The following is a 24,428-nucleotide window of genomic DNA, read 5'->3' as shown; positions in this document are numbered from 1 at the left end:
ATAACACGGGAGAGAAAATAGTACCCAACTCGTCGGCTTGCTATGAAGATTACGTTGCATAATTAATATAAAACATTCAGCAAGAACCTATAACGAGTGCCCACAAGTCTTCCCTGTACTGCGGTCTTCCTCATTAAGGGCACAGCTCAGGTATAAGGAACGCACACAAGGCTTAATCAAGGTAATGCTGTATTCATTTAGAACTCTCCTCCTGAAGTTCTACACACTCAGCCCTAAGACAGATCTGACCTAAGAGGACAGGAAGACACAGCACAGGCTCTCAAGGAGAGTGTAGATGGTGCTAGATAAGAAAGTCTGGAAGTGAGAGGGCACTTGAGGACGTCCTCGAGAGAACAATTTCTCCACTAACAGGACCCAGAGGGCAAACGTGTTTGTACCCTGCGGACAGACCACTGCAAGTTAACAGCCCCCTCAACAGTATATACCGGAAAAAGGGAGAAGATTTTCTTCTCTATTTCAATAACAGAATAAAGTTAAAAGGGATGAAGTACTGAGAAGAAAGGCAGAATTTTCACGCCTTCATAAAACTGGGAGGACTGTTCCCAGGGCAAGGCCCTGAGGAGAGGCTGCAGAGCACACTCAGGTCCAAGAGGGCTCATTCTCTAGATCACCTTCAGTTCCTTCCTGAAGCAGAGACTCCAAGATCCTGCGCACAGCACAAAGAGAACTGAAGAAAAACAAGAAACCCTGAGAATTAAAAAATAAAGCAGCCAACTCAAAAAGCTAGAAAGAGATCAAAATAAATCTAAACAAAACATACGACATTCTAGGAAATCATATAAATACTAAAAACTGATTCAATGAAAAGTAAAAAACCGGATTATAACCAGATCAGAAGCAGATTTTTAAAAATGAAACTATAAATAATCTGAGTGTAAATGGAAAAACACTAAATACCAACAGTAGCTTAAAAATAAGCAGACACATGACATGAGAAGCTTCTGTCAGAAGCTCCAGGATGTTTCCCACTAGAAGACAGACTGAGGAAATTGGCTACATTAATAGCATCACAGAGACGGAATCATATGAGCATCAGTACTGCCCAAAGACATAGTTGACATTTACCCACCATTCCCAATATTTTTTTTAAATCCAAGTACTTTAGGAATAGAAAGTTCCTTAACTGCCTTGTATAACACATAATACAAACCTAGAACAAACATCCCCAGTAATAAAACATTTTATTGACTTCATATCCTTATTAAGTTAGAAATCCCCCCATAAAAGGGAATTTGACAGTCTCTTTCAAAATTATACGTGCATCTGCCCCTTGACCAGCAATCCTCAGAAAGTATTACAAAGACAAACTGGCGAAATATAAAAGGACGTATGGAAAACGTCATTTATTTACTATACCACTCTCTGTAATCGTGGAAACCACAGACAGAAACCATTAACAAAGTGCCTACCTAAAGCTGGTTTCAAAAGACAGAATGAGAAAAATCTCCATGTCATTCTAAAGAGTAATCTCCAGAATCTATTACCAACTGGAAAAGAGCAAGGAACTTTCAAAAAGGAGTACAGTGTGCCCCTTTAGAAAAGCTGGGAGAAATAGAAACACGCGGACCTGTAGCATTGTATATTCAGAAAAAAGCATCTACGGAATAAGCCAAAGGCCAATATCAAAATACAGGGTCACCTCTGGAGGAAGGGAGAGAGCAGGGATGAAGGACAAGGGTAGAAGTAAACCTCCCCGAGCTTCCTTGTTTATAGTTTCAACGATAAACCATGTAAATGCAGGATGAAAAATTTTTAATGTAAATATAGAAGGAAAGCAATCCCGAAAAATAAAAAAAATCAACTGAAACAAATCACTCTGGTTGTACGGTAAGTGGCAGCATAACCACACCGAGGACTACTTTGGGTGTTTTCACTCTCTGGCATGGTGCATCTGAAGCCTATGAAGAGCAGCAGGAAAATCTTAATTAAAAGAACATTCAGTGGGTTCATTATTAGTAACAATATCAATATTGCCATTTTTAAATGATTACATATTTTGATGTTGTTTGGGACAAAGACTTGCAGCATGAGAAAGAGATACAAGTATAGAGTCAAACCTAAGTTAAGTAAAAACCTTAGAATCTTTCATTTACATGAATGCATGATTTATTTCTTCCCACTATAAAAATTACAAACTTCTTAGCACCGCCTACTGAAAACGCTAAAGGGAATGAAAACCCAAAAGCAACGTGCATCTCCAAGATCCAAGTTATAGTTTCTAAATGCCATTGTGTAGTGGAACTAAAGGGAACCAGAACTCCTTGGGAAAATGGATAATTCCAAATGTGCACAAGATACAGACAAGATGAGCCTGAGGTATCTGGTCATGTTAGAGTACAAGCAAGCTACCAAAGAGGAATCATGTCATGTCAAAAGACCACAAAAGAAGATGACAATTTGAGCATCACAATAACTATAAAAGGAATAATGACTGAAAATACATAAACTACATTTTTTAATCTATGAGTTCAAAATAATACCCCCCCCCAAAACCCTCTAAGTCATCTCTGAAGACTGTTAGAGCATTTATCACTATTCTGTAAATAAAAAGAAGGACTCAAGCACATGCCCTGCCCTTCCCATACTAATCATATTTCAGGTAACCAAATAGTTGATAAAAGAAAACTCTTCTTTACAGAAGGATACTAGATAATGGTCACAGAGGGAATGACTGCACTAGGGAAACATCATTTTTTTTTTTTAAGATTTTATTTATTTATTTGACAGAGAGAGATCACAAGCAGATGGAGAGGAAGGCAGAGAGAGAGAGAGAGAGAAGCAGGCTTCCCGCTGAGCAGAGAGCCCGACGTGGGACTCGATCCCAGGACCCTGAGATCATGACCTGAGCCGAAGGCAGCGGCTTAACCCACTGAGCCACCCAGGCGCCCCGGGAAACATCATTTTTGCAGTCTCTAGTAAAATGATGGATATAGGTACCCATCATTTGGTGAACATTCACAGAGAAATTTGTACTAGAGGGAGCAAGCCAAAAATACCCTTACCCCACTGATCTTAACATAATTAATATTTAGACAAATGTCTTTAAAAACACAAAATACCAAGGCTCATGCAAGAAGAAAGAGATAGCTTAAGTAGCCCTCTATCTATAGAAGAAATTGAAGCTGTAGTTAAAAACCTTCCCACAAAGAAAGCTCCAGGCCCTGATGGCTTCCCAGGTGACCAACCATTGAAGGCGATCTACTACCAATTCCATGTAAAAGCCTCCAAAAAACCCCAGAAGTAAGCAGGAATACTTCCCAACTTGCTCTATGAAGTGGCCTGAGACCAAAGCCACAAAAAAACATTACAAATGGAAGGTACAATTTAAAAGAAGTAACAAAGATGAAATACTAAAGATCTTAACAAGAAATGTGTAAGACTAGTATGAAGAAAATTCTGAAACACCCTAAAAGACATGTAAGTATTCTTGAACACAATGAAAAATAAACCACATTCTTGGGGAGGAAAATTCAACAACAAAGATGTTGATTCACCTTAGGTCAGTATACACATTTGACATAATTCTAATAAAAATGCCAACAGGCACAGAAAAACCTAGAAATCCTGAGTTAAAAAACAAAGACTTAAAGACTTATGAGGGTGTATTAAAAGGGCACAGGAGCTGGCTTGAAGTAGACCCACTGACCAAACTAAGGACAATTTTAGCTTCAAAAAGAATGATGTCTATAGTTGTCTATACATTATTGACTAAATAAAAAACCAAGAGTCCACAATGACACTAAACAGCAAAGAAGAGAGAGAGTGCACTCAAAATAATTCCCACCACATGGAGTGATGATAACATCAATTCCTTAATCTGACCGTTGGTGGTCAAAGAGAAAGCTCATTAACCCTGCCACTACAGGAGCTCACCAGTTGATGTGGGGAATTTCTTTAGAAAATCTCAGCTAATAAATGTAGAAGTATTAGAAAATCACCATTAATAAGAAAAATCACCAAAAATTAGAAAATCACCATTTTCTAAACTCTAAAATAAATTGATTCAGGCAAGGATTACTAATGGATATCAAATCTATTAAATGAAAGAATTCTGGGAAGTAGGATATTCAGAAATGAAGTATAAAATTTCCCCTATAAAATATTGTTTCCAAAAATGCTTGAGGGGCACCTGGGTGGTTCAGTCAGTTAAGCATCTGCCTTCAGCGCAAGTCATATTCCAGGGTCTTGGGATTGAGCTTGGTTTTGGGTTCCCTGCTTAGTGGGGAACCTGCTTCTCCCTCTCCTTTTGCTGTTCTGCGCTTGTGCTCTCTCCCTCTCTCTCTCAAGTAAAATAAATAAAATCTTTTAAGAAAAAAAAAAGGAGGAAACAATAAGACAAAGCAGAACAGGGGGCATTCTATATTCCTCTTCTGTTTCACTCAACTGAGGTCTCCTCCCTCTCAGCCTTCTCCAGTCTTTGTCTCGGCTTTGGTGAGCATGACAAACATGGATGCAGTATATACAGAAGGGTGGTTTCTCTTTATTCTTATCCTGGACAGATGCTACACTTTCTCGAATTCCTTCGAGAAAGAAGGGAAGAAGTTTGGGGTGGGCGGGGGAGGCACAGCAGGGCTAAACAGTAAGGAAAGTATTAGCAGAAAAGATGAGTAGAGAATATTCCAGAAGGCAGAGAGATGGTAGTGAAGGAGACAGAGCCCAAGACTAAAGAGACTAGATCTAGCCACGGGATTTCTTAAGTCGTAGGATGAGGTATGGGTATGGGAAGACAGAGTGCCAACAGATGATCAGTGAAGAGACAATTCTTAACTCATATAAAAACTGGTCCCCTGTTGTCTCCAACCTTTTAATTTCATACTGAAACAAAAAATCAATTACTTTCACCTTTCTTGGTAAAGAGATTGCGAAATGTGCCACACAGGTAGGAAATTCCACTGCTGTGCATATCAACATGGAGCTGGTAGCCATGCAGTCCGTACTCTGGGTGGTCATCCAAAAGAGGGGTATGAGGAGGTAGCTCGTAGGGGCTAAAAAGCAAAACAAAACATACACACAAGTTTATCAACACCAGAGATAAAATGTTTAAGCTGAAAATACTCTTTCAAAAACAAATTAGCATCCATCCAAACACCAGCTCCTATCAATCGTCTACAGGGTTCCCAGTGATCTTCCACACCAGGAACTTGAAAGAACCGCCTTATGTTCCCTTCACCAACTTCTATAAAACCGGGCAAAGGAATGAGTTCCGTAAGTATTCCCCAGAGGACCACGGAGGAGCGTGGTTCTGGGACGTGCCTAGGCCAGCAGCTCTGCAAAGACAGCTCTGCTCATCCGGAGTCTCGGGGCCAGAGGATGGAGCTGCCCAGCAGGAGAATGCACCAAACAACAGACCTACAGAGCAGGAACCCAGGCTGAAGAGCCCCAGCTGTGATGAACAGTTCTATTCGGTAAGAAAAACCTTACTGGGTAAGGCAGCAAACTCAAAAGCATCCAGGAGCTTTCCAGATAATTTTTTTTAAAAATTGAGTATGAGAGCAGTGAGATGAAAAGCATATTCCCCAACTGAAGACCTTCAAATTCATCGAAAGACACACACTGTGTGGACCAAGCAAAACACATCTGCAGACCCGACTTGGCCAGATGTCTGCGTGCCTTGCAAGATATGAAAACACACATTAGTGCAAAGAATGGGAAGCATCTTGAGGCACTGGCATCTTGTGATAACGACACACTATGCTGCATAACAAGCTAATGACACACTATCCTGCCCCCATAATACTGTTCTACTGGGGACATAATCCTGAACCCAGAACAAATAAAGCAAATGTGTGCTCATGAATAATCCAATTATTTCAGCAACAGCTAAGTAATTACACCTGTTGGCTTGTTTCTACTGATTGAAAACAGAAGATCTTGTAGCTATTCTCAGGATATTAAGATGGTATCAACTTCTAATCCTTTACATTGACTATACAAAAATTTAACACACCCACATATAAATACATACACAGTGGCTGAGCCTAACGTGCTCTTCTCCACAAGGTGATGGAAATGAAGATTTGCCATTACAAAAGCCAGTTCTTCCTCCCTCTGAAAAGTTAATTAGAAAGAATACATTTTCAACTGAAATATTTTAATCTTTCACAAGGTCGCAGCACATTCGTCTTATGGATAGATGCAGTTTCTTACCACTGCAAGATCACCACAGTCCTAAAGCATTATTCCTGCTAATACATTATTACCATCCAGTAAGATTCACAGGGCGCACTGACAGCAGGACCGCGGTTTACCCAAATACACAGAGCACGTGGTACCAAAAGGGTTAACATCCTGTGATGTCAATCACATCACCAGCACTTGTGAAATATCAAAATATTCTATGTGCATCGTGAAAATACACATGGTTAGTTCCAGGTTCTTTCAAACTCTTTCCCAAGATAATGACAATACTGGTAAGACCTTCACATATACAAGATTAATTCCACAAATACTTAACATTAGTGGCACATGTTCCTCTCTTGATTACCTGCTTGACTTGACAAAGCCAGTGGGAATAAACAGATTCAGCCACCAGGTTGAGTAGTAGAAAATGTGACTGTAGAGGAACAGACATCCATTCCTGCCCAAATTCATAGCTGACACGGACTGGTGGAGATAACCCAGAATGGTCGATCTGAGGCACCGCTCTCCGGTAGCCAGCCAGAGGATGACCAGCCCAACCAGGGTCCTCATAACTACGTGCACCAACAAAGACAGATGAATTCAAGTCAAGGAGGTGCCCAACAAGCCAAATGCTGTGTGGGCTACAAGTCACCCTCACACAGAGAGCGAGGGAGGGATAGGAAAACTGATGGCCCCAGCAGGTTGAGAAAGACAAAGTATGACAAAAGGTCGATGTTGTAGATCTTGGTTCTGTTGAGCCTCACTCAGACTTGTGGACTGCTATTCTCGTTTGTGAACTTCCATCTTAAAGCCCCCACAAACCGAGGCCACAGATCTCCATCCACATGTGGTGCACAGGAAACATCACACTGTTATGCTCATTGCCGAAGTGACTGCCCAGAAAGTAACCCCAAAGGACGGGGCCAGTCAACAGTCTCACCCCGGCAAAAAAGAAACCTCATCTAGTGGGAGAGGAGAACTCTTCAGACACTGTCTCCTGAAAGGCAGATGACATGTAAGGCCACACATACCAGATCAGAAACACATGTGGAGACTGGGTAAACACACAGTAAGAGACCCTCTGGCAGACACCGGATGTGAAAGGAGGAGGGAGCAGGGACTGCTGGGAAGGAGGAAGGGGGAGGCTCCAATGACACGGGAGGGAGAACATGAACAAAACCATGGAGACAGGAACAGGTTGCCTATCATTTGTGACAGCAGAACAGCAGAGGGGCCTCCCCTGAACAGGGGGTCGTTTAGCTAGGAAAATGAAGTTGCTGGAGCGTAAAACAGACTATGGTTATTGGAAAGTTGGAGGGACCTCACATTTGGTATCATGCATAATGGTGAGTCAACATGGAGCGGGGAGGGAAATGGCACAGTGCAGGCAGGCACTGGAACCTTACCTTCCACAGCCCCACCAGGAGGCCTGGGTGTAGACAGAAGATCCGAATCAGGCTGTCCCAGCCAATCATGGTGGATTCAGTTAAGTTACTTAGATTGTACTTTGCAATTAAAGAATGCCACCGAGGTCTTTGCACATCCATGCCAAAGAAAGGAAAGAGAGAAATGAGTTTTCACATCTGGAGTATTATCAATTCTGTGTAGCGCACCCAAGAAGACTTTAGAAGAGCATGCTAATAATGTGCACCTCGTTAATGAATGGTGTGGGGAGGGTCGGGGACATAAACAACTCCTATATAACAGGAAAATGGACACACCCAAGTTTCTCACCCAACTGGTTTCCTTCCCTCCTCCTCGCTCTTACTATCAACTCAACAGCTCAGGCAGAAGTAGAAGAGTCATGAGGGTGAGAAAGAACCATCTTCTCTCCTCTTCCCCTCAGAGCCCAGCACAATGCTATCATCAAAAGTAGATTCCCACATGTACTCCTAATCAAGGCATATAATGCATAAGCAAAGATGAAATATTTTAAATGACAAAAAAGGAGGGGGTCTCAGGGTATTGTCTGAAAGCAGATATATATACCTTTTAAAGTTTTATCAAGGATAACTCAGAGAGGGTGAACATTTTAATATTAGAAAATGAATTTAAACCAAAATCTCCTGAGTGCTGTCATGAAGGAGATCCACTGCGTATTGAATTAATATCCAAGAGGAAGTAACAACTCAGATGTGTAAGGAAACACAAAGGAAACACTTTTGCTATTCATCATAAGAGGTAAAAACAACAGAATGAAACTTCTAAAGTGCTACAATGGTAAATATAGATATAGCTATATAAAATATATAGATATATAGAAATCATATAGATATAGCAATATATAGAAATTATAAGGCAGGTGAGCTCTCAGTGGCCAATTAACACAGCTTACCATTTGAGGCAAGTCCCTATGGAGCTGGGGCCATGTGGCCTTCCAGCATTCTCCTCCAGCACCTAAGACACCAGCTGGCAGGAGAAAGGTATTCAAATGTTCACTTAGTAAAAGAATCAGAAAACTAAGGAGTTTCTGCGGTGGTACTGTTTCCAAGTGGGAGCGTGAGAAGGGGAGGCTTTAAGCATCAGAACCAAATCGGCAGCTCCCAGACTACCCTCGTCTCTCCCTCAATCTTCAAAGGACTTTTTGGGCTGAAAACCACAGTTAGGGAGTGGTGGTCGGCGAGTGTGTGTGTGTGATGTGTGACCTAAAAATATACCCCAGTTAGGTAGAATACACAGGGAGAAAGCCAAACACAGGGTTAGGAACCTAAGTCTGGCATCAAGAAAACCTTAGATCCAACCCCAAGGTGCTCAGAAATGGTAGTCACTGCCTCTATGGTTATCAGTGTGGACAGATGAGGCCAAGCAGGGCATGAAAACCCTCCTCTCACACTCTTCAGTGGGCCCAAAAGGAGACTAGTCATACCACAGCTGCACAGCAGTTTAAACAGACTCGAGAGAGAACAGGCGAAGTCCCTATGTGCCTCGGCCTCACAGGCCACACAGAGAGGAGAAACGAAGGCTAATATCTTGGAGACATATAGCATAAATCACAGCATGGAGAACACTTGCAGAGAAGAAAATTTAATGAGTCTGACTAGAAAGGTATCAAATACAGGAAAATTCAAATTGCAAATTACATAAATAAGGCTTTCACTATTCTTGAAAATTTCCTCATGGAGGAAACAAAAAAGACTCAAATAACAATCACCAAGTTTCTCCTTTGCTGTCACACAGATGCATGTGAGAATTTCTGCATGATAAAAGCATTCACTCTCCCACTTGCAACAAAGAGCCCCTCAAAACAGATTCCTAAAAAACACTTTCAATGTCTGTTCCCCACAGCTTATCAAACACTTTCTGAAGTCCACTGAGTTTTAATGGAAATAAATTACACTAAATCAATTTTCCTGATGAATTCTAGCACTTCTCCCACTGCACGGTATCTAGGATTCCTGACTCATATGGCAGTTTTAAGGAGCAAAATAGCTTTAACTCAGCTTTACAGTTCAAGCCTATCCACTTCATCTTCCATGACCATCTTAATTGATGTTAATAATGTTGTCCTAATACTATAAATAATATTTCGTGATATGCCAGGTAACATGTTGTTTGTATTAGTACAGAGATAGTGGACTGATTCTCCAAACACCATTTCCTAGTGCATGAAACTAAACACTATCTTAGAAAAATCTGGTGTCTACCATGATACCATACGAAATTTCAGAGATTTATCCAAATACAGGTACCAATTATAAAAGTAAACATGCTTCCGAAATATCTCAGTAACGTAATCAGGGAAAATCATTCATGTGTTATTCTTAGTAGCATTAAGTTTACTTTCAGAATACAATGAGACCAGCTTTATCACCACTGAGAGGCCCAGAGCTCACATTCCCAGCACAAGGAGAAACACCCTGAAACATCCTCAAAGAATCAGCACCAGAGAGCTGAAACTAAAACAAGGTCCCGGGTTACAAAGTTGTAAAAATGTGTCTGTGTCCAGGGAGGCTGGAAAGAACGCTCTCGCACCACAATAATACCTTCCATCCCAAGGACACACGTGACGTGTGACAGAAACCTGGGGTGGAACCCCAGCACACAGGCTGGCAGGAACAACGCCTGGTAAATGCCATGGCAACATCAATGGATGCCAGGCAGTGAAGGAGACAGTCGAGGGCAGGAAACCAACCCTGGAAAAGGCAGCTATGACCTGTGTACCTCTACGTTCGCGGTGCCTTCTATGTAGCTGCACTCGCGCTCGGAGGTCAGGACAGTAGAGAAGGCAGCATCTGGCTTTTAGGAGAAAGGGACTAATGACCAGCAGAGTGAGCGGGAGAGACCTGGAATGCATGTGGACGCAGCACAGAGCCCTAAGTGAGGACTCGGTGCACATCAGCAAGGTGACACCCACGGATCTGACTAATGCACTTGACAGTGAAACCTTCTGGTCCTCTTCACAACAGCCACACACACTCAGCACTCATCGCCATCATCACCAACCCCTTCCACACATGGGAAAGCTGAGGCACAGAGAGGTTAAGCCACTTGCCCAAGATCACACATCCAGTCAGTCCAACAGAAAGGCACATAAAAGTAAGAATCATTACCTTAGGACCTAATGTTTAAACTATGATTACTGTACCATTTACTAAAAACAGATATAATAGCTTTGTATATCTTTGTGTTAAAATGGTTAAAACTAAGGACAAAAGGTTAGCCATCAGTCACCTAGGAATTTTGCTAACTAGAATACTACTCTCTGTTACAGACAACTAACATATGAGGACACTAAATTTAGATCTAATCATAAATGTTAAAAAACCATTCTTTTTCTATTCTATGGTGATCTGCAATGCACGAGAAGTCTTTAAGATGAAATCAAATTAAAATATGCTGATGGTATTTTTAACGTACAAGTATTTACACCTAGGATGTTCTCACCCAAAGGTTCTGTTGAATTAGTACTTACCCATTTTTGGAGGGGGTTTTAGACCGGTCCATAAAAACTGGCATCACACCACACAAATCTAAGGCTGACAGCATGGCTAGCTGTGGCCAGTTTTTGCCATACCACATAATCGTCACTGATGAATCATGTACGGAAAGGTCAGTGTGTTCCATGACGTACTCTTGTCCATTTTTTGCTTTCAATATAATTACCCAACATAAACCAGATATTCTGGAGAAAGAAAAGCTAAAAATGACTGCCTCGTTGCAGGAGGAAAAAAACAAAACAACAACAAAAAAAACCGCTAAAGTCGACTACACATATCATCTCTAAAGTATCTAATTCCTGAAAAGCCAAAGCTGAAGTTCTCCAAAAGCACCCAACGTAAATGTTCAGTTCATCAACGGTTCCCTCTACAGAGCTTTTCTCCTCACCCATCAAACAGTCACTGAACGCCTCCCATGTTCTCGGAACTGGCAATACACAAGTTCTACCCAGAAGGAAGGGTGCTCTGGGTGCTCCTGCTTGACTACAGCAGATTCCTAGGTTATTTCTGCTTCGCATATAAACTCCGGGCCATGTATATGGAATTGAGAAATACTATATGGCTAACAGGTGCACAGGAACATATAAATCTTCAAAAGACGGTCCCTTACAGGCTAAGCTGCACCTATGTGCTCACACACAGGGTCCCCTGGGCTTCTGTCATCCTTTCCACAGTGACGGGCACATAAATGTTAAACGGGGCCCTCAAGTAACCGGCGTGCATGGCTCAAGAGGGCACTTATACCTGAGGGCCTCTTTGGTTTTGACGGGAAGGCCTGTGTCCGGGTTGACAGGCTGGAGAACCTGAGCGAGCGCGGCTTTTACAGATGCTCTTTGCTTTGTAATAAATTCTTTCTTCCAATATCCAGCTTCTTTATCCTCAACCGACAGTGACTTCATAGATACAGCGGACTTCTCTGCTGAGTTAACTTTCCAGTTACATCTTTTAGGTGAAAATGCAGTTGTATAGATTCTAAACCAAATAAAACTGGGGGAGAAGAGGAACTACGTTAACTAAGAGACACTGGCATGCTCCTGCAGTAGCAACAGATTACCTCAGAGATGCACGATCGTTTTTAAACAGTCTGAGTCCACGAATAAATCAAACCGAACATTTACAGTCGCTTGTGTGTTACAGTGAACTGCAGTTTGAGGTAAGTGTTTCAGATTCGCCAACCCCAGAAACACACACTAAAAGGAAAAGCTTGTTTCCCAGGGTCAAGTTGAAATGAGTGATCTCATGGTCTTTGGCATCTCCAAACCACTACCTTTCTACAGCAATAATGGAATAACATTGCAGAGAGATAACAAGAAATACACCCGGGGATTCCTATTGTGTACTTTTAAGTATGTACCTTTTTAAAAGATCAGAAGAGAACCATATACACATACACACAGAGAGAAATGTCAGCAGCAATGGAATTGTATGTTATTTTTGATTTCTATGTTTTAATTTTTCCACAAGGAACACATTGTGCTTGCACAAAGAGAAGAAAGAAAAAATTCGCTGCATAATGAGCGAAAAAAGAAAAAATCACAGTATTTTTTGAGCACTGTGTTAAGCATTAATTTGAGGACTTTGTAAAGGTTAACTGGTTTAATCATCAACGAACCCAGACAGTGGCTACTATTACTGTCCCCACGGAGCAGACACTGTAACGGAGCCCCCGTGCGAAGCTGCGGCCCAGGCGCGTCCGTGTCTGTTGAGGAGACGGAAGCCCCGGGGCCGCCCCCGCAGCCTCTGCCAGAGCTCACACGCCTGCCTGCGGGCTCTCGGCCTCTTCAGTAACAGCGAACGAACTGAGGGAACCAAGTAATTTACCCAAATGCAAAGAGCCCATCAGCCACAAGGTTGGGTCCCAATTCAGCTCAGAGCCCCACCCGCGCCCCTCCTGCCTGTCGCGCCCCGAGGCCAGGAGCTCGGAGGCGGCAGCGGGGGTCGGGGCGAACGAAGCCAGCCCAAGGCAGGCCTCTCCCAGCCAACAGCCAACGGTCGCCTTCAGGGAAAGCCAGAAACTGGGGAACAGTCTCTTGGGGGAGACTGAGGCGGGGCTAACTCAGTTTCCTACAGTGAAAAGTGCGCTTTACCTGAATAAGCGCAACGACATGCTGACCCCCGTCTCCGCACTTCGGCGTCGTCGCATGTGGGACGACGTGGCCGCGGCCCAGAGGCAGCGAGGACAAGGCGGCCCCGCGCCGGGGACCCCCGCGCCCCGGAGGCAAGCCTGTGCCCCCCAGAACGGCGCAGCCCGGCACTGCCGCAGCCGCGAGGGGCCCCGCAGACACACCCCGAACCGGACCCCACCGCCACTCTTTCTAGGCCGCGCCGGCCGGTCCTTCCTCTCCCCACGGAAGCGTCCGCGCCAAGTCTTCTGCCCTCGGGTATTCATCGTCTCGTTCAGAAACATCCGGCTCTGCCACCTGAGCTAAGAGCTGCAAAAGGACGACGACTGAGGTCCGGCGAGGTAAGCCTGACGCGATTTCGCCAAGAGCCCCTGAGCAGGCAGTTTTATAAACTCCCTTGGCAGAGAAGCTTGTTCCGGTTTCCGCGGACCGACGTTCCTCGTCACTCGCACCGCGAACCCGGGCACCGCGAACCCGGGCACCGCGAACCCGGGCACCGCTCGCAGCAGAGCGGACTCTGCTCCCGCGCACGCGCCGGCTCCCGACCCGCGAGCGCGCGCCCGGGGCCCACGCAGCCTCGGGCACCGCCACACCTGCCCCCTGTGCCACCTGTGCCACCTGCAGGAAGAACCGCTTCCGCACGTCAGCCGACCGCGCTTACCGTAGTGAAGCCGAAAAAGAGCTCTTTATAGAATTAAAATCCTGTGTGGATTGTTCCACGTAATTATTTATAAAATACAAATGTCAAGTATAAGATGCTTCAACAAGTACTTAAAACCCAGACACTTCATTTCTTGATCCCCATCCTGTTAGAAGACTAAGGTGGATTTGAGGACAAGAGCGTATTTAGCTATTCTGACTACCAGTCAGGCACACACACACTTCAATCAAACAAGCTGTTGACAAAATGGGCCCAATTTATTGTTCTAATGAAGTGTTAACGTGCCCTTTTTGAAGTCTGACTATCCGATCAGACAGTGACTCTTAAAAATAACATTCAACATGTGCGGGGGTGCCTAGGTGACTCAGTCGGTGGAGCACCTGATTTTTTTTTTTTTTTTTAAGATTTTATTTATTTACTTGAAAGCCAGAGCACAAGCAGGAGGAGCGGCAGGAGCGCCGGATTCGCTGTTCCGGCTCCAGTCATGGTCTTGGAGCCGTGGGATAGAGCCCCTTGTTAGGCTCCACGTTCAGGGTACAGTCTGCTGGAGAGTCTCTCCTTCTCCCCCACTCCCCTGCTCATGTTTGTGCACACGTTAGCTCTTTAAAGTAAACAAATAAAATCTTTAAAAAATAAAATGCAATGTATGCAATTAAGATATTTCTTATAATAAGAAAACAAACACACAGGTAATTGCATCAGAAGCTCAGATTTTTAAAGGACAACTCCCAAGAAAGTGGGATGGGCATATAATTAATAAGAAAAGTATGCAAGGAACATCACTAGAGGTATGGCCCCAAATCCACTGGAAGGCCCAGTGCCTACACCATCTGAGCCCGTGAAGGTCAGTGGGGAGAGGTGATGTTTAGAGAAACAAAGCTATTTATAATTTATCGACTTATTGAGCAATCGGAACTCTATCCTTTAACAATGTAAGAACTCCCCGAAAAAGCTAGTTTGGGATATTTAATTGACCTCTTTCATGAAAATGCCTTACTGCACTTTGCTTTAGTGAATGTCTTCATCTCCTATTAGAGTCATTAAGAAAGAGACACAAAAATTGCCTGACATCCATTCTAGAGTTATTGTCAAGAACAGGCTTATTTCCCTTGAACCCACACTGAAACCCACTTGTGTGCATACTGACACATACGGACACTGAAGATACAGTCTTCCATACAGGAGACAAGCGCACACCAATAACAAGTTTGATCTTTTTCAGTTCATGCAAAGATACTCCTTTTTTTTTTTAAAGTGTATAAATGCAAATCACTGGGAATATCCATTTGACCATGTAAAGCATTAGACATACTACATCTGTGTCTAGAAACACTTTCAAAATTAATTCTTTTAAATTTAAAAAAATTGGTTAAAACAGTCTTACTAGTTTTCATGACTTCTATCAAAACACCATCAAAAGAGGTCAGAGAGATTTGGTTTTCTCCTTACTTGTCATTGGCCAGATGATAAAAGCGCCTGTTCACACATCCAGCACACAGCAGGGTCACAGCATCCAAGTAGGAAAAGATCTTCAGCAAGATTTCTGAGGGCATCCTGGGAGAGGGGGAAAAATCAGAAAGGCAGGCAAGCATTTGAGCTAAAAGTTACCCAGAAAACACCTGGCTGTTCACCACCAAACAGAGAGCAACCAGCACCCCTCCTGTATGAGAGGCAAACTGCACCCTTATCTTCCACTGGTTTCTCAAGTGAAATGTCCTGCTACCACAGTGCTCATGACCTAAACGAATCCAGAGACCCAAGGTCATGGCAAGCTAACTCCTTTGGCACATTACCCATATTCATACACTGTGAATCCACAGGCAGGACTTCCCATGAAAGTACCCATCATTCTTCGATGAGATAAAACGAAGTAAGAGAAAAAGAATGGATTCTTAGCTATTCATTAAAAAGTAACACAGAATCTTCCTCCTCAGAAAAAAAGGAGGAGGAGGAGGAGGGGGAGGAGGGGGAGGAGGAGGAGAGGAAGAAGAAACTGGAATAGGAAATATCCACTTATCTTCCACCTAACCCATACCACCCCTCATGCACCCCCTTCCAATACATCCTCACACTTGAAACCTTCCTCCAGCACTTTAAGGAAACTCCAAGCCCCATAAGATTTCCTGAACTCTCTTTTCCTTTCTCCTTTATTGCCTAAATAAATGACATTGAGCTGAATTCTCAATACCCCATGTATTTCTATGCTCTTACACTTTTACATAACAACTATCAGAACCTGAGCGTGTCCAGAAAGCCTTACCAACGTTAGGAAGTCAGGAACGGGCACCTTTGGACCTGAGGCTGGAAGAAAGCAAGCCACAGAAGACTGTGGGGCAAGGGGTGGGGGGCCTGGGGACAGAGAACTGGGGCAGTAAAACCCTTCGGCCAATTTAAAATGGTTTGCCCCTATCCCCACTTATGATTTCAATGACTTTACTTTTTTAAATTATAATGAAAGTCAGGTTATCAAATGTTTCATAGGGAAATAATCAGTCCTAAGATTCCAACAATAGTGAGAAAGAATGAAATGGATCCTCGGAGAAAGATGACGAATGCAAGACTTGCCTGGTCTGCGTCACCAGGCTGAGCTCCCCCCACTCAGAAGCTTTGGGGATATTCAACCAGAGACTCCCCGATTCGTTAAACAAGCAGTTTTGCTTAGGGATTAATTAAATCCCTCCTGCCAAATGAAATTCCTTACATTCAGAGTCAATAAATTAGACACTTTAAGCGGCAAAATGTTGCTAACACAGAGATGGCAAAGTTGCAAGAAAATACACTTTGTGACCATTTGGATTACCCGTCGCACACAGTTTTCATATTTTGATTCAACTGTTTCACAAAAACTCATAGTTATTATTTTATAAGCAAATGTAATCTTAAAAAAATGTAGAGCTGGGCTTAAAGAAAACATTTCAGAAAAGTATCTGGCAAATCTTATCCAGGAAGAATTAATTAGACTAAAATCCTATTCAAAGGCCATTAGAGGGTTCACCTTCCTACCCAGCAGACTAAGATAATGAAGGGAGGAGGGTTCTCCCTATACTTCTAGCAAAAGCAGAAAACCCCCCACTTTATAGTTAGAACAATAGAGATCAAAGACATTCTTAGCTATGGTTCATGAGGTATCCTCAAAGCTGGAAAAATCACTATCCACACCATACTGGGTCACTCTGTGTGGGATTCTAATTGTTTCATACTGCAGAGGATGGAGGTGGGGGAGGATGGGGAAGGAGACAGGAAAGTGAGAAGCAGGACAATCCTAGAAACTTACAAAGTGTCAGAGCACAGTATTTAGTACAGAGAAGGTCCTCGGATATTTGGCAAACAGATAAACCAAATGAATATTCGTTCTATTTCTTGTATCATATTATTGTATGACAAATAGTGTTTTCAGAGTATAGTGTTTAAAGCTTAAATTGCTGTCCTTAATTAACTCTTTTTTAGTTCTCATTTCTCTTTAAAAACACCTGAAAGCATGTACTCTGGTAGCTGAGTTATAATATCAAAGCCCAAAACTTGAGATCAGGCAACTTACGTTTGAATCTGGATTTTGCGATACACAGACTATGTGAGCCCTACTCCCCCCACTGGAAATGTCTGCAGTGCCCACACGTGTTCAGGTGCCAGACAATGCTTAGCAGAGAGTTGGTGCTCCAGAAGCATCAGTACAGCACAAATCCACAGCCATCTCAGCATCAAGTTCAAACAATTAGTTAAAAAAAAATTAAAAAAAAAAAAAAAAAACATCCTGCAGAACCTTGCCAGGGCAAAATGGACTTGCAAAGCTCACAAAGCTAACAGACCCAGAGGCCCCTGGAGCTTTTAGAAGAACACACTTTAATCTCCTTTCCACGGTTTCAAGCATTTTGATCAACTAGAACGTGAATAATTTTGAAGAACATTTTTTAAAAAGGAAAATTTACTTGTCACTTTCAGAAGTTCACTTCATAAACCTAGTCTAATAATGACAGTGGTGACAGGCTGATGACTCACAGCAAACTCTCCATGTTGTACTTTCTTCCTACGCAATTCTATTCTCAGCTCAGAATAGCAGCTTGGTATGCACAGCATTGGAACTTTGTCTAAGAACTCCACCCCAGAGGCCCCCAGAAGAGCCCCATCTATGAGGACTCACCTCTCCATAGACACCAGCTGGTCTTTGGGGTGCTGCCCACAGCGCTTCCCCCCACGGGCACACTGCTTCAGGACAGCCCTTCCTGCTCTCCTGGCGCCCGGCCCCTTTCTGAGGGTAAGACGGAAAAGTCAAATTAGAATGACAGATGACCTGTCCAGTCCCCTCTACAAAACCGTAAAGGGTTCATAAACTCCAAGAATGACTCACTGTAAAAGTTCCTCTCGGGAAAAGGAAAGGAAAGGAGGAAGGAAGGAGAGAAAGAAAGAAGGAAGGAAAGAAATAAGGAAGTGGGGAGTGGGGTGGGACAGGAGAGGGACTAGAAAACATTCCATGTGTCCTGAGTAAGTATACCTGAAACCTGGACTCACTCTGATGTGTTTTAAACAAAAAATTAATCGCTTCTGGCCCTTTGGCTAAGATCAAGTGTAGTAAACAAGAAGATTAAATATTTGCTTTTATAGGCTGTCAACATATCAAAGAGGTGCTGTAAAACTCATTTAATGGAACAAAAGGAAAAAATAAAATGTTATCAACTGGTCAGCTTCAACAGTGTAATAACAGGAACCTAACAAAGAACAGCCTCAGTCAAGTAAGAAAAACCTCAGATTTGTGAACCAGAACTGCCCACATAATCTGCAGCTTTTCGGGTCTTTGAGGGATGGTAATGCTCCAACCTAGCTCTGGCGATCATAGCCGTGGAAACACTAAGTAATCTGCTCCAATTTTTTTCACATTTTAAGTATCTCACATTCAATGGAATATACTTTGGCCATCTATTTTTTTATTTTAGTGGTACAAAAAAATAGTAAATCTTACAATCAATGGCTTTTAGGATTCAATGAAATAAGGTATACTATTTTATGCAGTTAGTTCTTTTCAGAAGTTCCTGAAATACATTTTTATTAAAAACAGCCCTCCGAACCAGCTCTGCTCCACCGTGGCTCCGCAGGGATCTAAATCCCGGCCAGAAACCCAGGAAGGCACAGGGCCCGTAGCCTTCAGTTTCCAGGCAGCAGCCCCCAGACAGAGCTACTGGTGGGGATGCTAGTTATCTTGGAAAGCTTTGGAAGCTGCTTCTTGACCACACACACAAACACACATACATCAATTACTGACCCGCCTCCCACCCAGTGTGTGACTAAAATCTAGGGGATAGGTTCCACTTGCCCAGTTCACCAATGTGCCTTTGCTCCAAGTACGTACTTCGTTCACCAAGAGTTTAGCACCCACCCCCATTTTTCCTACCAAGCCGATTCCCTGGATATATTTGGACTAACAATCAGAAAGGATATGGGCAATAACTGGAGGCAAAATGAGGGCCATGAGATGTTGGAAGGAACGGCAGTAATCTCTCTGGAAGTGGAAGAACCAAAGCCCCAGGGATGGATCTGAACAAAGGATGGTCCGAGATCCCCAGCGTGGCCCACCCCTCAGAGGCACAGGGACCATATAGCCCACAACCCAGCACAACCTGAAACCCACGTGGAAATGGGCACGCCACCATGTGCACACCCGTAAGCACTCAAATGCCTGATGATTCCCCACGGGCTTCTGAGCAGCCAGAGAATGAGTCTGTCCTCCCTTTATAGGTTTGTCTGTATCACGTCAGCCATCGTGCTGGTTGTGATCAGCCCTGGATAAACACGAGCTAGCATCTGCACACTGGCACCTCCGCCTGGGACAGGAGGGACATGGTGAATCTCTCCAGATCCTGGAAAGTAACAAATTCACCAAGGTAAAAAACACTGGCTCCCCAGGCCTCTCCATGCCAGCTTCTACGAAAGACACTCAACGTGCCAGTGAGTTCTTGGGAACACAAAGAAGCTAGGCAGAACCAGTGATACCCAATCTGTGCCCAGCAGAACAGGAAGGGAATGAGAGCAGGCGGAAGAGGCCCTCCTTTGGAAAGCTCTGCCATGTCCTCCCCCTTTATTCAGAGATTTCCACCTATGCACTCGATCTTTGTATTCCTGTTGAAAGTACTACTTAAGCAAAGCTTTCCACAAAAGAAAAGCTTCAACTCCACGGACCTGGCTCTAAGACAATAATAAGAAGTAAAATACAATTTCCTAATTGTGTTAAGTGTCCTAGGGCAGCCTTAACAAACTGACTCAAACTAGCTGACTTAAAATGACGGAAATGTATTGTCTCAGTCCTAGAGACCAAAAGTCCAAAGTCAAGGTGTTGGGAGGACCATGCTCCCTCCACAAAGTCTCCAGGGAAGAATCCTCCCTTGCCTCTTCCAGCTTCTGGTGGTTGGTGACAATCCTTAGTGTTCCTCAGCTCATGGCCAATAGGATGGCCAGCTCTAACCTCCATCTTCACCCTACCATCTTCCCTGTGTGTCTCTGGCTCCTCTCATCAGGACGCCAGTCACATCCTAACCCAGTGTGACCTCATCTTAACCAATTACATCTGCAAAGACCCCATTTCCAAATCAAATCACATCCCAGGGTTCTGGGTGAGCATGAATTTGAGGGACACCATTCAACGCAATACACAATCTTTAAACATACGCATTTTAAGTGATTTAAAAGCATTCCTTATTTTAAGTGGTCAAGTTCTTGTAAATTCTGTGCCAATCTGTATTACATATTCCAAGATCAAACAAATACCTTTAGTTGACAAAGGATTCTAACACATAAGCTTTAAGTAAAAGGCATTTCTATTACTTCTCCATCAAATAATACTACCTGTCAGGACTTCCCAGCCAGTGACCCTTAGAGCCCTGGCAGTATGAACGGTCATGCCAAGAAGCCTGGAGGTCTGTATCTATATGCTGTACGCAGAGACTGAGGAAAGCTTCCTTAACTTAAATGAATACTGCTGGAGTCCTCAAATATAAATTTGCTTAAAAGCCTTAGTAAATTGGGATGTCTGTGTGGCTCAGTTGGTTAAGCATCTGCCTTCGGCTTAAGTCATGATCTCAGGGTCCTGGAATGAGCCCTGCCTCAGCCTCTCTGCTCAGCAGGGAGTCTGCTTCTCCCTCTGCCTGCTACTCCCTCTGCTTGTGCTCTCTCTCTCTGACAAATAAATAAAATCTTAAAAAAAAAAAAGCATTAGTAAATTGATAACAGCTTTTTCCCATACATATTTCTGCAATCAAAAAGTGTCAAAAAAATAAAATCTATTACACCCTAAGTCTTTTCTAAGGGAGTCGAAGAAAAGTAAATTAATACGCTGTATCGATCTGTTTCAATCTAGCAAACTGGCGAAGACCAAATAAAGAACACCCCTTCACTGCTGGGAGCACAAACTGGTATAAACAATATGGAAGCCAAATCTGGGAGTGTTTGTCAAGAGCCTTAAAAGGCACATGTATTCTTTTAAGCCAGGAATTTCACTTGTACAAAATATATCCCAAAGCGAGAAAATAAGCCCAAATATGTGACTCGAGAAAGTCCATCTCAGATCTGTCTACACTGACGAATTTCCCAGGACAGGACGGGGACTGATGGAGCGGCCTGGCTCCATACCGTGAGCAACGCTCAGCCAAGAAACGGACACTTCAACACGGCGGAAGTGTCTGCGCTAGACACAAGCTCGGGACGTCTTCCAGATGTCTGCATGGCGGGTGCCTCACCTCCTTCAGGTATGCGTGCCAATGCCACCATCTCTCTGACAACTCCTTTGGCTGTTCCCTCTCAAACTCCGACCCACACTACACACACACACGCGCGCGTGTGCACACGAGCACACGCCACGTACACGCACACATACTTTAAGCCCCCTCCTTCCTTTGTTGCTTAGCACATATCACCATCCGTCACTACACATCTTATCTACTTCGCTCACATCACTGGAACTGCAAGCGGCACATCCGCAGGTCTTTTGCGTAAGTTCTGTTCACTCCTCATTCTTCACCCACAACACGCCTGGCGTACAGAGACAGTCAATAAATACCTGCTACATTAATAACAGATCAGTTGAAAAAAGCAGGTTATATCAGGATACACTACATAATCATATTTTTTAATTTGTCTCTTAAGAGAAAAACTAAACATGCACAAAGGAAAAAGGTCTGGAAGGAAAGACAAGATATTAACCAGTGATACGCCTGATTCACAGGATTACAAGGTTACAAGGTTTTGGGGTGGTGGTTGTTTTTAAATGGGGGCTGGAGAATTGAAGTGACAGAATTCCACATATTTTCTAATATTTCTTAATATGCAATAAACTGTGCGACTTCAGCGGTTTTAATTTCAAAACTGAGAATCCCATACACAAGAGAGCTCGGACTCACAGTGTGTGAGCACAATCCTTAGGCAATAGCAGTGGTTCCAAAGACATTTGCACCATTCTGGATTACCAGTGGCCCTGAAATCTGGGGACACAGCGGCAGAAAGCTCAAAAGTCCTTTGAAATCTCCTACTTGAGGTGCACCTGGGTGGCTCGGTGGGTTAAGCTTTTGCCTTCAGCTCAGGTCATGATCTCAGGGTCCTGGGATCGAGCCCTATATCAGGCTCTCTGTTCAGCGGGGAGCCTTCTTCCCGCTCCCTCTCTCTGCCTGCCTCTCTGCCTACTTGTGCTCTGTCAAATAAATAAAGAAAATCTTTAAAAAAAAAAATCTCCTACTTGATCTTAAAAATTAATGCAAATGTTGCATTGTACTGGATACTTACCTGTGGTTGTCTTATTATACAAATGTATTATATTACTTAAAAGTTAAATTACTTAACATTTTTCCACAGCCACTGCATTCGTTTTACATGTCAGGAGGATGCCCTGTGCATTTCCTGCCCACTGGTACCTACATGTTTGAGAAGTACAGCCTGTTACTGTTTAATTTTTCCATAATTAAAAGAGATCTCATGAATCCCTATTTCACAAATCAGTTAGAACTACAGTTCTAACAAGGCACTTACAGCGACTCATTTAAGGTCCCAAAGCTAGAGGCCAAGAGCCCCAGAGACTCTCACCTCCCGACTGTCCCTCCAGAGCTCTTCCGACCGTATTATATTATACTCTATATCTTATCACTATTGCTTTTGGTATTACTAAAAGTACATCTCCATTTCTCCATAAAATAAGCCAATTGCACGTTTTCAAGGGCCACACAATTAACAAATCAGTAGATTCCATGCATGTCCTCACATAGATTTATGCGTCTATAAAATTAAGCACACACTTAGCTGACATAATTAGTAAAATGACATTTGGTTTAAAACCACTGTTTTTAAGTAATAGATTTTGTCCAATAGCTTTGAATAAATTCTATATTTTAAAACTTGCCTTCTTAAAAAAAAGAAAAAAGTTATCTTCTGACACTGATTTTTGATATTTGATAAACCAAAGAAACTAGACCAAGCAGAAATTAAGCCAGCCTAATATCCTTTCTGCTATTTTCCTAACAGTTTATGACATTCACACATGTTCACATTTTTTCATTAAAAAGGGAGCTAGTGATTCCTTATTAAAGTCTAATTTTTCTGCAGTGAGACAATAAAGTCACCACCTACTTAGACCATCTGCAATCATTCTTGACAGCTGATTGTTCTTCCCCATAAAGAATGGAGACCTCGGGGTGCCTGGGTGGTTCAGTGGGTTAAGCCTCTGCCTTCAGCTCAGGTCATGATCCCCGGGTCCTGGGATCCAGCCCCACATCGGGCTCTCTGCTCAATGGGGAGCCTGCTTCCCCCCTCTCTCTGCCTGCCTCTCTGCCTACTTGTGACCTCTCTCTCTGTCAAATAAATAAGATCTTAAAAAAAAAAAAAAAAAGAATGGAGACCTCACCAAATTACAGGCTGACATGCGAGCTCCCATGCCAGGCACTCTAAGTCATCACCAGGTAGTTCACTCAACTTACAAAGTAACAGAAGATTCATCACATAAAAATCCTCCTGCTCCCCACTGATAGAGCTCTCTATATAAAGAGTAATTTTAGTAATCGTCGCCAATTGATTTAAAGTTCAAGGTTCCAAGTTAAATGCCACTGTTTCTCTCCTAGAGAAGTTCTGGAGGCACTGTCCCCGTTTTTGTTGTCACGAGGCTTGTGGTATGCCTAGCACTATGCTCCAGAACCAACCATCACCATAATACGAAGGGGCAGAGCACCACTTCTGAAACCAGAGTGAGTGGGTAATGGATTCTAGAACGACCATGGGGCCATAGCCTGAAGATTCGGGAAAACAAGAAGTAATTCAAGTTACTGAACTGTTAAATAACAGAACCATTTTTATAGGTAAACACAGACATTTGGTTTATTAGAAGGCAGAATACGCATGTGTTTTTTGTATCTTACAAATCATAAGGACTTGCACGCAAAAGGAATCTCAAGAATGCAAACTGTTCTTTGTATTGTCCCTCTACCTGGCAAATACTGGGATGAGGGGTATAAAGCGAGGAACCACGCACCATAAAATGGGAAGAATGTAATAAGGTAGCGCGATAGCGCCCGGACACCTCCACCGGATAGATCTTCACTGAGA

The 24,428-nt window shown here is 43.1% G+C and overlaps 1 protein-coding gene across 10 annotated transcripts in view; it reads right to left on the bottom strand.

The window, feature by feature from the left end:
• FBXO15 (F-box protein 15) overlaps positions 1-24,428 on the bottom strand; it is an 83,726-nt gene that overhangs the window by 58,000 nt on the left and 1,298 nt on the right. For 4 of the 10 annotated variants that reach the window (XM_047697126.1, XM_047697124.1, XM_047697130.1 and 1 more), the window contains 7 exons: positions 18,001-18,108; positions 15,312-15,416; positions 11,823-12,065; positions 11,054-11,278; positions 7,548-7,674; positions 5,987-6,069; positions 4,864-5,006 (listed from right to left, as the gene is read on the bottom strand). In XM_047697126.1, coding sequence (XP_047553082.1) covers positions 4,864-5,006; positions 5,987-6,069; positions 7,548-7,674; positions 11,054-11,278; positions 11,823-12,065; positions 15,312-15,416; positions 18,001-18,108 — 1,034 coding nt within the window. The remainder of the gene's footprint in view (positions 1-4,863; positions 5,007-5,986; positions 6,070-7,547; positions 7,675-11,053; positions 11,279-11,822; positions 12,066-15,311; positions 15,417-18,000; positions 18,109-24,428) is intronic. The other 6 variants (XM_047697127.1, XM_047697132.1, XM_047697133.1 and 3 more) reach the window with 3 other exon arrangements.

Source organism: Lutra lutra, chromosome 12 (assembly GCF_902655055.1).
Source record: "Lutra lutra chromosome 12, mLutLut1.2, whole genome shotgun sequence".
Classification (NCBI taxonomy): Eukaryota; Metazoa; Chordata; class Mammalia; order Carnivora; family Mustelidae; genus Lutra; species Lutra lutra.
The sequence above is the reverse complement of the archived record's forward strand: the minus strand, read 5'-3'. Positions and strand labels throughout refer to the sequence as shown.